Source organism: Eulemur rufifrons, chromosome 6 (assembly GCF_041146395.1).
Source record: "Eulemur rufifrons isolate Redbay chromosome 6, OSU_ERuf_1, whole genome shotgun sequence".
NCBI lineage: Eukaryota > Metazoa > Chordata > Mammalia > Primates > Lemuridae > Eulemur > Eulemur rufifrons.
Genome location: NC_090988.1, coordinates 96,186,756 through 96,197,816, shown reverse-complemented (window position 1 = coordinate 96,197,816; position 11,061 = coordinate 96,186,756). Strand labels below are relative to the sequence as shown.

General features: G+C 51.6%; 1 protein-coding gene and 1 non-coding gene across 4 annotated transcripts; both read left to right on the top strand.

Moving 5' to 3' along the window:
- Positions 1–427: 427 nt before the first annotated feature.
- On the top strand, positions 428–10,925 carry NXF1 (nuclear RNA export factor 1). 3 transcript variants are annotated; one of them, XM_069470133.1, is made up of 21 exons: positions 499–613; positions 2,005–2,186; positions 2,406–2,559; positions 3,192–3,275; positions 3,356–3,460; positions 3,584–3,664; positions 3,770–3,839; positions 3,982–4,070; positions 4,198–4,305; positions 4,488–4,597; positions 6,410–6,446; positions 6,740–6,808; positions 6,886–6,941; positions 7,074–7,181; positions 7,301–7,359; positions 7,471–7,586; positions 7,878–7,920; positions 8,513–8,585; positions 9,098–9,280; positions 10,408–10,468; positions 10,574–10,925. In XM_069470133.1, the coding sequence occupies exons 2-21, from the start codon at positions 2,152–2,154 to the stop codon at positions 10,610–10,612; spliced, it is 1,680 nt and encodes a 559-aa protein (XP_069326234.1). In that variant the 5' UTR covers positions 499–613; positions 2,005–2,151; the 3' UTR covers positions 10,613–10,925. The 3 variants fall into 3 exon arrangements, with proteins under 3 accessions (XP_069326235.1, XP_069326234.1, XP_069326233.1); XM_069470132.1 differs by having other exon boundaries at positions 518–609; positions 2,003–2,186; positions 10,574–10,911; XM_069470134.1 differs by lacking the exons at positions 6,410–6,446; positions 6,740–6,808; positions 6,886–6,941; ... (6 more) ...; positions 10,408–10,468; positions 10,574–10,925 and having other exon boundaries at positions 428–609; positions 2,003–2,186; positions 4,488–5,681.
- On the top strand, positions 7,625–7,765 carry LOC138385490 (U4 spliceosomal RNA). Its single transcript, XR_011233728.1, has one exon. It is a non-coding gene; the product is annotated as a U4 spliceosomal RNA (small nuclear RNA).
- Positions 10,926–11,061: the final 136 nt, after the last annotated feature.

The following is an 11,061-nucleotide window of genomic DNA, read 5'->3' as shown; positions in this document are numbered from 1 at the left end:
TCCTGCTCCGATGGGGCTCACATTCTAGTTCAGTTTTGTGATTATTAATCCATTTAACAGGCGAGGAAAGCCAGGCCTGCGTCTGCAGCTGGGAAGGAGCTGAGCCGAGAAACACTGCCCAGATTCCGCTAGGGGTTTGTGAGCGATCACTCCCACTCCGAGGCCAGGTCCCCAATCCTTGGAAGCCCTTCCTGCAGCCCCGTTCCCCACGCAGTTCCAGACTGCAGCAGCCTGCGCTCTGCTCCAGCATTAACTCTGGAGCTGCCGGAGGCGTCTGCGGAAGGGTGGGAAGGGGCGGGGACCAACCGGCCTCGAGCCCCGCCTCCGCGAGCGCAGGTCTGGGGCGGGGCGGGGCGGGCCCCGCCCCCGCGCGGTCTCCGAAGGTGTGCGCACGCGCAGCGGCGGAACTCCCTCCCCGCGCCGCTGCCCCAGCCTGGGAACGTCAGCTGCGCGCGACGTGCTTCGCGGATAAATGCGGTGGCGCCCGGCGTAGCAGAGCTTCGATCGTGAGCGCTTGGGCGTTCGGACGTTTGGCGGCGTCGCGGCTCGTGCCTGAGCCCGCCCCTGCTCTTCGCTGTGCCATGGCGGACGAGGGGAAGTCGTACAACGGTCAGTGCGGGTCCTCGGGTCGGGAGCGGGCGATCTGGGGCCCGAGTGGGCGGTGCCGGCGTAGGCCGCAGTCCCTGGTTGTGAGGCCGCGAGGGGCCCGGCGTCCGCGGGGAGCTGCAGCGGCGCGGGGCGGGCCGGGGGCGAGGCAGCCCCGGGAGACCGGCCGGACTCGAGGTGGGCATCCGAGTTGTTGACTCTGGTATCCTGGAGGAGGACCTGCGGGTTGGAGCAGGTGGCTCGGAGATGCGGCGTCGAGATGCCTTTGAACTCTGTGGGTGGTTGATAACCTGTCAGTTCAGTGTGGCAGGCCTGACTCTTCCCTTAGTGTGAGTCAGTGTCCTGCTCGTGGGCTGCCCTGGTGCCCTATTTTTTACCGCGGCCAGTCGGTTTTGACCCCTCCGTCCTGGGCTTTAACTTAATAGTTGAGACGTACACACCAACTGGATGTTCTAGTATGAACACTACACTGGGCGTTAGTCCATTGTGATGGTTAGGAGCTCATGACAGCTGAGGTTTAAATCGTGAGTTAAACGCTCAGGCCAACTCTTCCATCCCCTTAATGTGGCTATTAACAGTATCTGTTTCCCAAGAGTCTGTGTGTGTGTGTGTGTGTGTGTGTGTGTGTTTTAAAACGAGATCATTCCTATCTAGTGCCTGAACCATAGTGGCTGGCACTGGAGAAAGTTCTCAGCAAATGTTAGCTGGGCCTTCTAGGCATGCCTTCTTTTTTCCTAGGGCACTTGTTGAGGTTCGTTGTTTGCAGAGTACTAGGCATTAGGCAGACCTTTTGTGGATATTATGGACGTTTTTTAAGAAGCCATTCCTACACAACAGGAGTCAGAAGGTCATATTCCTGGAGAGCATTCCAGGGCCTTGGAGCTGCCACCAAAGCCCAAGTCTAGAAGTGTCTCCTGAGTTGAAGGGCATTTCTAGCCAAGGAAATGAAAAGCTCCTCACAAAACTTTAGAGTGATAGTTTGAGAATAAGGAAATTTGGGGGGAGGCCCTTAAATTGGTCATATTTGTAACTAGCATTAGTACCGTATGGACAAGTGAAGTCTGGAGTGGCAGATTTCAGGTGGCTTTCAGAGGCCTGATTTGTGGCCATTTACACTTTTGGATCTCTCACACCTCTACATTTTGCTTCTCGTTGTAGTTCTAGTTTCAGCTTCATTTTTCAAAAACCCTATACAGTTTTCCGATAGCTTTTCCCTGATGCTGCCATTCCACAGAGGATTCTTTCCTCTGGGCAGGCAGAGGAGTCTGTGTGGAGTTGGCCTCTGTAGTTAGTGTGTGTCTCTTCCAGGAGTACAGTACGGGTGCTAGAAACTCCCACACCAAAGTACCCGGACCAGTGACGTAATTCTAATTTGTGTTCCTGTTTCCAACTCCAGAGCATGATGACCGTGTTAGTTTTCCTCAAAGAAGGAAGAAAGGCCGGGGTCCTTTCCGGTGGAAATATGGTGAGGGGAATCGTCGATCTGGAAGAGGTGGTTCTGGTATTCGGTCTTCCCGCCTTGAGGAAGATGATGGAGATGTAGCAATGAGTGATGCGCAGGATGGTCCCCGAGTACGATAGTAAGTGACTGATTGGTCTGGTTTGAATTTAGTGACCCACTAGATTATATGGCCCTCTTACTGTCCATGTCATTTCTCTTCCCACGTGGAAGAGTGAGAAATGCCAGGATCAGCTTAATGGTTGAACAGTCGTAGTTGTAGGCCCACTGACAGTGCAAGAAGGTCTTAAAGAAGACTTTCCTAGAATTTATGGCTATCTTATTATCTGCTTCCCCACAGCAACCCCTATGCCGCCCGTCCTAACCGTCGAGGTGATGCTTGGCATGATCGAGATCGCATTCATGTTACCGTGCGGAGAGACAGAGCTCCTCCAGAGAGAGGAGGGGCTGGCACGAGCCAGGATGGGACCTCAAAGAACTGGTTCAAGATTACAGTGAGTACTTTGGGAAGACAGATGGTGCAGGGGGGAGAGGGGAGTTGGCTCAGTGAAAGCGCTTACATTTTATTGCACAAAAGTCAGTCTTCTCAGTTGTTTACTCTACAATCAGGTATCCATCTTTTCTTCTAAGAATCAATATCTTAGAATAGTTTAGAAAAACCTAAGAACAGGTTTAGAGAATGGTGTAGAAGCGGACAGGCAGGATGGAGCAGAAGGGAAATGTGATAACTGGTCGGGACATACAGTAACTCCTCTGCATGTCTTCATTTGGCTCAAGCAGAGTGTGAGGCTTGGAGTCCCTGGAGTTCTCTGAGGAGCAGGCAAGGTATAGATAACATCTTGGAATTTTTATTTTTAATTTTTAGAGACAGAGTTTCACTCTATTGCTCAGGCTAGAGCACAGTGGCATGATCACAGCTCACTGTAACCTTGAACTCCTGGCCTCAAGCGATTCTCCCGCCTCGGCCTCCTAAAGTGCTGGGATTGCAGGCATGAGCCACTATGCCCAGCCCTCTCTTCAGAAAATCTTTTACAGCTTAGCAGAAAGTAAAAAAGGAGTGCCGGACTGTGTCTGCTGTTCAGCCTTAGTTACAGATTGGTCCCTTTTCTCTTTCGCTCATTTCTAGATTCCTTATGGCAGAAAGTATGACAAGTCATGGCTCCTGAGCATGATTCAGAGCAAGTGCAGTGTCCCCTTCACCCCCATTGAGGTAAGACAAGGCCTGAGAGGCTGGCTGGCTGGGCAAGGGGCTCTGGGATCCAAGTGTAATGTTCTTGTTTCCTCTTGCAGTTTCACTATGAGAACACACGGGCCCAGTTCTTTGTTGAGGATGCCAGCACTGCCTCTGCATTGAAGGCTGTCAACTACAAGATTCTGGATCGGGAGAATCGAAGGGTGTGTGTGAAGGGCCTGTTTTGGCTGGGGGTGGGGACTGGTTTCACAGGGCAAGGACTGGGTCTTGTTCCTGGGTTTTAGCTATCCCTGGAGTTTACTGTGCCCTTTGTGTCTTCCCTCCAGATATCTATCATCATCAACTCCTCCACCCCGCCCCACACCGTACAGAACGAACTGAAGCCAGAACAAGTAGAGCAGCTAAAGGTGAGGCAGGCTCAACTAAGGTGTGTTTCCAACCCAGTCTCACCACTTCTCACACCCTACCCCACACAACCCCAGCCACCACCGAACCCTTTTTTCCCTCTGTAGCTGATCATGAGCAAACGATACGATGGCTCCCAACAAGCACTTGACCTCAAGGGCCTCCGTTCAGACCCAGGTATGGTTGATAGCAGTAATTCTCAGATAGGTGGAGAGAGGGGAATCTGTCAGGGAGGGAAAGTTTTAGGATGGTTTAGTGCTGACACTGGCCTGGGCAAGCACTCTCAGACTTCTCTTCCCTTCTTTTCTGCTTCCTGAAGATTTGGTGGCCCAGAACATCGACGTTGTCCTGAATCGTAGGAGCTGTATGGCAGCTACCCTGCGAATCATTGAAGAGAACATCCCTGAGGTGAGACCTCTGGGCCTGTCAGAGGCACGAGGAAGAGGGGTGGGTTAGACAGGATGGGGCTGGGAGGCAGATTTGTCTCTGATCTACTCAGTGGTGGTGCTTCCTCTAAACCCTTCTGTTCCCACAGCTATTATCCTTGAACTTGAGCAACAACAGGCTATACAAGCTAGATGATATGTCCAGTATTGTGCAGAAGGCACCCAACCTAAAGATCCTAAACCTCTCTGGAAACGAAGTGAGAATTTGATAGCCCAGCTTTGTTTTTGATGGGGTGGGCAGAGGGTAGGGGGAGCTTGCCTGGTGATGGCGAGAGGCAAGAGTGGGAATGCAAAGATGCGGGTAGGGATGGAGGGTGTGGGGGTCCAGCTGGCTCTCTTCACCAGTGCGTCTTCCCTGCCGTTTTCCCACCCTTGCCAGTTGAAGTCTGAGCGGGAGCTGGACAAGGTAAAAGGGCTGAAGCTAGAAGAGCTGTGGCTCGACGGAAACCCCCTGTGTGATACCTTCCGAGACCAGTCGACCTACATCAGGTCAGTTGTAGCCTCTGTCTCCCCTCCTGGGGACCTTCACCCCCTGGGAGGCTGAGCTAATGCACCCTGACCAGTGCCAGTCTGCAGGAGATGTGCAGCCCTGAGCTGGAACCACCTGTCTTTTGGGAGGATCACGTGCTCCTCCCTTTGGTCTGTCTGTGTCTCCCAGCCTTGCCCTGAGATTTCTTTCTTCTCACTTGACTACTTGCTGGTTCTATGATCTTTCTCCTTCTTTCCTGAACACAGCCTTTTCTGGAATCTCCCTACCCTTTTGTTCCAGGAAGGGCATCTCCCCTTTTCAACTCTGACCAAGGGGTGTTTTCTATGCCCCATACATGGGGTTGCCTTGTACCAAGAGCCTGGTGTCCTTGGGCTGAGAAAGCCCTTCCTACCTGGGACTTCCTGTGAGATGAGCCCTCCTTCCTTTGTACTCTGATGGCCCCTCTTGCCTTTATGCCAAGAGGGACCCTTTCTTCATGATCCACTTGCCCAAGGCTGTGTCCTGGGCTTTTCTGCCCATGCTGAGGTTGAGGCCTCCTGGAGGCTGGTGCCATGCAATCTGTCTCTCTCGCTCAGTGCTATGAGCTGGGCCCTCCCTGGAGAAGAAACCTGGGTTCCCCAAGACATGTGACCAGAGCCGGGGCCCCGCCAGCAGGCGAGGGAGTCCCAAGGCAGGTGCTGGGCGTGGAGGCCACGGGGGCATAGGCTACTAAGGAGACAGAGAACTGACCCCTCGGGGGCACTGCCCCTCTGTTACTCACACCTCACATCACCCTGTTTGGCCCCGGAGGATGGCTGGTTAGCCAGAGACGGGTAAGATTCCTCAGGGAAGGAACAACCTAAGACAGGCACAGTCGCAGAGGGGCCATCAGGAGAGAACTTGGGGGCCAACAGAGGTGGGGCACAGACCCTCACCCCCCCAACCTTGCAGGGGCCTGAACCCTCACCCCTTCTGAGGGAGGTCTCCTGCCCCCATGGCTGCTTTGCTTCCCACGCCCAGCTCAGACCGGGACCCAGGTAGCAGACAGACCTGGCCAACAGCAACTTCCCGCTCACTGCAGCAAGGACTTGTTCCCCATTTCTACCTTGGACCACAGGGGTGGGGCAGCTGAAGGAAAGGGCTGCGTCAGGGTGTCCTCCTCTCTTGTGTCCCTCGTTTTTCTAAATGCCTCCTTGCCTTGTAGTTCTCTTCCTTTTTCTTTGCTTCCTCTTTCCTTTCCTCTCAACTCCCTTATATCTCTCCCATCTCTCCCTTGCCCCTGCCCCCTCCTACCTTTTTCTCTTCCTCTTCTTTTCCTTTCCTGTCTTCTTCCTTTGCTTCTCCTCTTCCTAAGCCCCACCTTGCTCATCTCCCTGCCCCAACATCCTGTGCCATCCCTGTGGTGTGTTCTGGTCTTGGCCAAGGCCAGACCTGGCAGAACAGATGGATACCTGGTGAGGCAGCGGAGCCCCTGGGCTCCCACCCCATTCCCTCCTCCCGGGGCTGCACAGGTGAGTAGGTGGAAGGTAAGGGGGGCAGGGAGGGGAAGGAGGTCCTGGGCTTAAAGCCTGGGCTGAGAGTGCTGCTCCTTGCAGCACTCGGGGTCAGGCAGAGAGAAAAGAGACAGTCAGCCTTCAAGGCAGTTCATGTCTGGGTGCCCCGGGTGAGGTGGGGAGTGGGGGCCATTTTTCCCTGAGCACAGGCTGGGGAGGAGTGGAGGGATGAGCAGGATGGGATGGGCTGTCCCTCAGGTGTTAGTATATTTGCCCTAGAGCAGCCCAGGAGGCACGGTGGCTCTGAAGCATCACTCACTTCTGTCCCGTTCTTGACAGCGCCATTCGAGAACGATTTCCCAAGTTATTACGCCTGGTAAGTCCATGACATTTTCATTCTCTTCTACCAACCATAGCATCTTCCACTCTCCGAGTCTTGCCTAACATTTTTATGTGACCATTAACTTGGGGACATGGGTCCCTTTGAGAATCCGATAAAGGCTATAATCTGTCTTCCCAGAAAAATGCTTATAGGCAAAAGTTGCAGATACTCTTCATGCCTCTTTTACACTTGACTTCTGACCTTTCATTTTTAGACCTTCAGTCTGCTTACACATCCAGTCTTTTTCTCTCTGGCATACACTGTCAGCTTTCGCTTCCTTCCCACAGGATGGGCATGAGTTACCCCCACCAATTGCCTTTGACGTTGAAGCCCCCACGATGTTACCACCCTGCAAGGTGAGAAGGGGACACAGTTAGAACTTGTATGTGGGGAGAGTACTGCTTCCATGGTCCTAACACCTGTTTGATTCCAGGGAAGCTATTTTGGAACAGAGAACCTAAAGAGTCTGGTCCTGCACTTCCTACAGCAGTAAGTATCCTGGGGCACCTCAGGCTGGGAAGAGGTGCGCTGGTCCAGGCACAGCTCACTCTTGGAAGCTACTGGGTCCCTTTACGGCTCCAGACTGCAGAGCTCAGACTTTCCCTTCTGTTCTCCCCATAGGTACTATGCAATTTATGACTCTGGAGATCGGCAGGGGCTCCTGGATGCCTACCATGATGGGGCCTGCTGTTCCCTCAGCATTCCTTTCATACCCCAGAATCCTGCCCGGTGTGTATCACATCCCAGAACCTGCCCAGGGCCACAGGGTTTCGCAGCAGATACAGGCCAGCGCCTCCTAGCAACCACACTTCTCTGATCGCCACCTCCTTTTCCTCTTATTCCCCCAGAAGCAACTTGGCCGAGTACTTCAAGGACAGCAGAAATGTGAAGAAGCTTAAAGACCCTAGTAAGTGTGTGATGTGAGCAAAACAGGGTGGGAGAAGGGGATGGGAAGGAATCGGTCACAGGGCTCAGGAGTGTGTGGCAGACCCCACCTTACTTTCTCCTCTGCCCACAGCCCTGCGGTTCCGGTTGCTGAAGCACACACGTCTCAACGTTGTTGCCTTCCTCAATGAATTACCCAAAACCCAGCATGACGTCAATTCCTTTGTGGTAGACATAAGCGCCCAGACAGTAAGCACCTATTTCTGCCCTAACAGAAGCCTAGAATCAGCTTTGCGCAGTGGCAGTATCGTAGCCAATGAGGTTTATCCGAGGCGAGATTATTGCTAATTGAAAACTTTTCTCAATACCCCGACATGACGACTTGCAATATAATTGGCATTGGTACTTTTTGATGGTCCCTATGGGGACTGAATTTTAAAAAAGCCTAGAACCGGGGTGCAGGGTGGCATTTAAGAGGGAAGGGGGGCTCAGGCTCTGGCTGGGAAGCCTACATTGTACCTGATGCCACTTCTCTTTCAGAGCACATTGCTGTGTTTTTCTGTCAATGGGGTCTTCAAGGAAGGTGAGAATCTCTTGAGTCCTGAGTTTGTATGGTCCCTCCCCCAGCTGGAATCTTTCTCAGCATGCTTTGCTTCCCAGCTACCTTCTCTTCCTTTTTCCGGAGCACCTTCTCTCATCCTGCCTCCATGCTACCTTGGTTTGGCCTACCCTCTGTCCTGTCTGGGATTTGGGAAAAGCTTGGGGATTAGGAGGACACAGACTTTGAAGTCAGGCAGGGCCGAGTTTCTATCTCAATCTCAATTCTGTGGGTCTATGGGCAAGTTACATTACCTCTGAGCCTCGGATTCTTTGCAAGATCAGATTAGTCACAGCCGTCTCATACTGGTGCTGGAGGAAGTAAATGAAGTGACTTATAAAATGCTTGACCCAGGGCCTGGCATACAAGTGCTCTATCAGTGGGTCAATAGTTGTTAACTATTACTGTCCCTCCCTGACCTGACTGTTCACCCAACTCTGCTCCTCTTACAAACGTAATCTTCCCTGTCTGAGCTACTAGGGTTCTTTTTATCAAAGAAGACCATAATTCAAGAAGCTGTTTGTAAACATAAAACATGAGCAACTCTAAGGGGTCACTGCTGTTGTTCTCGTTGCAGTGGATGGAAAGTCTCGGGATTCTCTGCGAGCCTTCACCCGGACGTTCATTGCTGTTCCTGCCAGCAATTCAGGGTCAGTGTTCTGCTTGCCATGTTGAGTCCCAGGCCATGGCCAGCAGTGTGGTAATTGGAGGGTAGAGTCAGTCCTCGGGGCACTTTCACAAAGGCAACGGGAAATCAGAGGCGGCGGCTCCCATAGTAGTTCAGAGCTTGGCTCTGGAGTTGGATGGTCTGGGTTTTCATCCTGGCTCCACCACTTCTAGCTGCACGCAAGTTTCCTCTTCTGAAAATTTATAGCACAATATTCACTTCCTAAGTTGGTTGTGAAAATAAATAAAATATAAAAGGGCTAAGAACTGTCCATGGGTTGGAGGAGCATGTATAATTTAACATGTTTGGTAGATAATCCTTCCAAACATGGAGTCCATGGGAGGGGTAAATGATAAAAGGTAATAGCTAAGAGTGGGAGGGAGACTTGTGGGTATTGAAAGAATCTGAGTGTCAGGTGTCAGTGAGAATAGGAATGATGTTTGGGGGATTAAGTCATGTGTCTGTCCAGCTGTTTAAGGTGCTCTTTGTCCTCAGGCTATGTATTGTAAACGATGAGCTCTTTGTGCGGAATGCCAGCTCTGAAGAGATCCAAAGAGCCTTCGCCATGCCCGCGCCCACGCCTTCTTCCAGCCCAGTGCCCACCCTCTCCCCGGAGCAGCAGGAAATGTTGCAGGCATTCTCTACCCAGTCCGGCATGAACCTTGAGTGGTCCCAGAAGTGAGTGCTGGGCATGTGTAGGACAGGGATGAACTGAGGTGGGGCTGGTAGTGAATAACGAGTGCTGAAATTTTAAAAGCCAAAACTTTTTTTGTTGCTTAAAAAAAATAGTACATAGAAAATTTACCCTATGCATAAATTAGCATAAAAAATTTTAAAGCCAAAATGAAGTTCCCTTTTATTTTTTGAGACAGTGTTTTGCTCTCTTGCCCAGGCTAGAGTACAGTGGAGTCCTGGTAGCTCACTACAACCTCAAACTCCTGGGCCGAAGCAGTCCTCTTGCCTCAGGCTCCCGAGTAGCTGGGACTACAGGCATGTGCTGCCACCACACCCAGCTAATTTTGTAGAAGTGGGTGTGGTCTCACTATGTTGCTCAGGCTGAGCTCGAACTCCTGGCCTCAAGCAATCCTGCCTGAAATTCCCTTTTATACACTGTCCTGCAACTTAGTTTCTTTGCTATATACTATGAATATCTTTCCCTACCAGTATAAAAAACTGTATCTTGACAGCTATTTAATATTATTCCTTATATTTGACAAACTACTGGTGGACAATTGGGCTTTTACTAATTTTTCATTTGTAGAAATAGTGCAAGGAGGCCGAGCGCGGTGGCTCACGCCTGTAATCCTTGCACTCCGGGAGGCCGAGGTGGGAGGATCGCTCAAGGTCAGGAGTTTGATTATGCATGTATTGAGGTCAAGAATGAAAAAAAGAAAAAAAAAAAAAAAGGTCAGGAGTTTGAGACCAGCCTGAGCAAGAGCGAGACCTCATCTCTACTAAAAATAGAAAAGAAATGATCTGGACAGCTAAAAATATACAGAGAAAAAAATTAGCCGGGCATGGTGGCGCATGCCTATAGTCTCAGCTACTCGGGAGGCTGAGGCAGGAGGATTGCTTGAGCCCAGGAGTTTGAGGTTGCTGTGAGCGAGGCTGACACCACGGCACTCACTCGAGCCGGGGCAACAGAGCAAGACTCTGTCTCAAAAAAAAAAAACAGAAAACTGCAAGGATGTATAAGAATGTATATAATTGTTGGCAAACCTGGGTGAGTGTTTCTATACAATGGATTTTGAAGTGACATTTAGTGGATGGTTCTCACGGAGCTACCTGTTGTTCCCCCACTCCAGGTGCCTTCAGGACAACAACTGGGACTACACCAGATCTGCCCAGGTCTTCACTCATCTCAAGGTAAGGTTTGAGAATACAGTGGAAAAGATACTGGGCTTTCTGTGCCTTCAGGGTAGAGTAAGTTTTGGGGGTCACCTGCTTCTACTGACCTTTCATTTTCTCCAGGCCAAGGGCGAGATCCCAGAAGTGGCATTCATGAAGTGATCCATAGTCATGCCTCAGAAGAAGCCCCTCTGTAAATAGCCCTTGGATATTACTGTCTGGTTATCATCTTTCGTCTCCCCTGTCCGGCCTGAGGCCACCCTGTGACTGTGACCGAGGAGGGAGAGCTGCTGGATCCCTCTCCTCACCTGCCTTCTGGAAGACTTCCAGAAGATTGAGCCTCACTGGTGCCAGGAAGCCAAAGCTTACTTTGTAGAACTGACACTAAACTACCCGAAGGACTTAGGTGCTTTGTGTACTTAACCCCAGGATCCTCCTTACTTTTTAAGATAAAGAGTGACATTGTATTTGGAGTCATGCATGCTGGATCTTTTCTCTCTTCTCCGGCCTGAGCGGGAGGGCGGGCCGGGCCCAGGCGGTGCGCCCGCGGCGGGTGAGCCTGAGGGGCGGGGAAGCGGTACAGGAAGTCCCGCCCCGGAAGTGGGCTGGTG

What these genes read in the sequence shown, in the direction of transcription:
- NXF1 (XM_069470132.1), top strand. Translation starts at nt 582, where the DNA reads ATGGCGGACGAGGGGAAGTCGTACAACG. An exon ending in GATGGTCCCCGAGTACGATA is followed by an intron (nt 2,187 to 2,405) that starts GTAAGTGACTGA and finishes GCTTCCCCACAG; the next exon opens with CAACCCCTATGCCGCCCGTC. An exon ending in GAAGAAGCTTAAAGACCCTA is followed by an intron (nt 7,360 to 7,470) that starts GTAAGTGTGTGA and finishes CTCTGCCCACAG; the next exon opens with CCCTGCGGTTCCGGTTGCTG.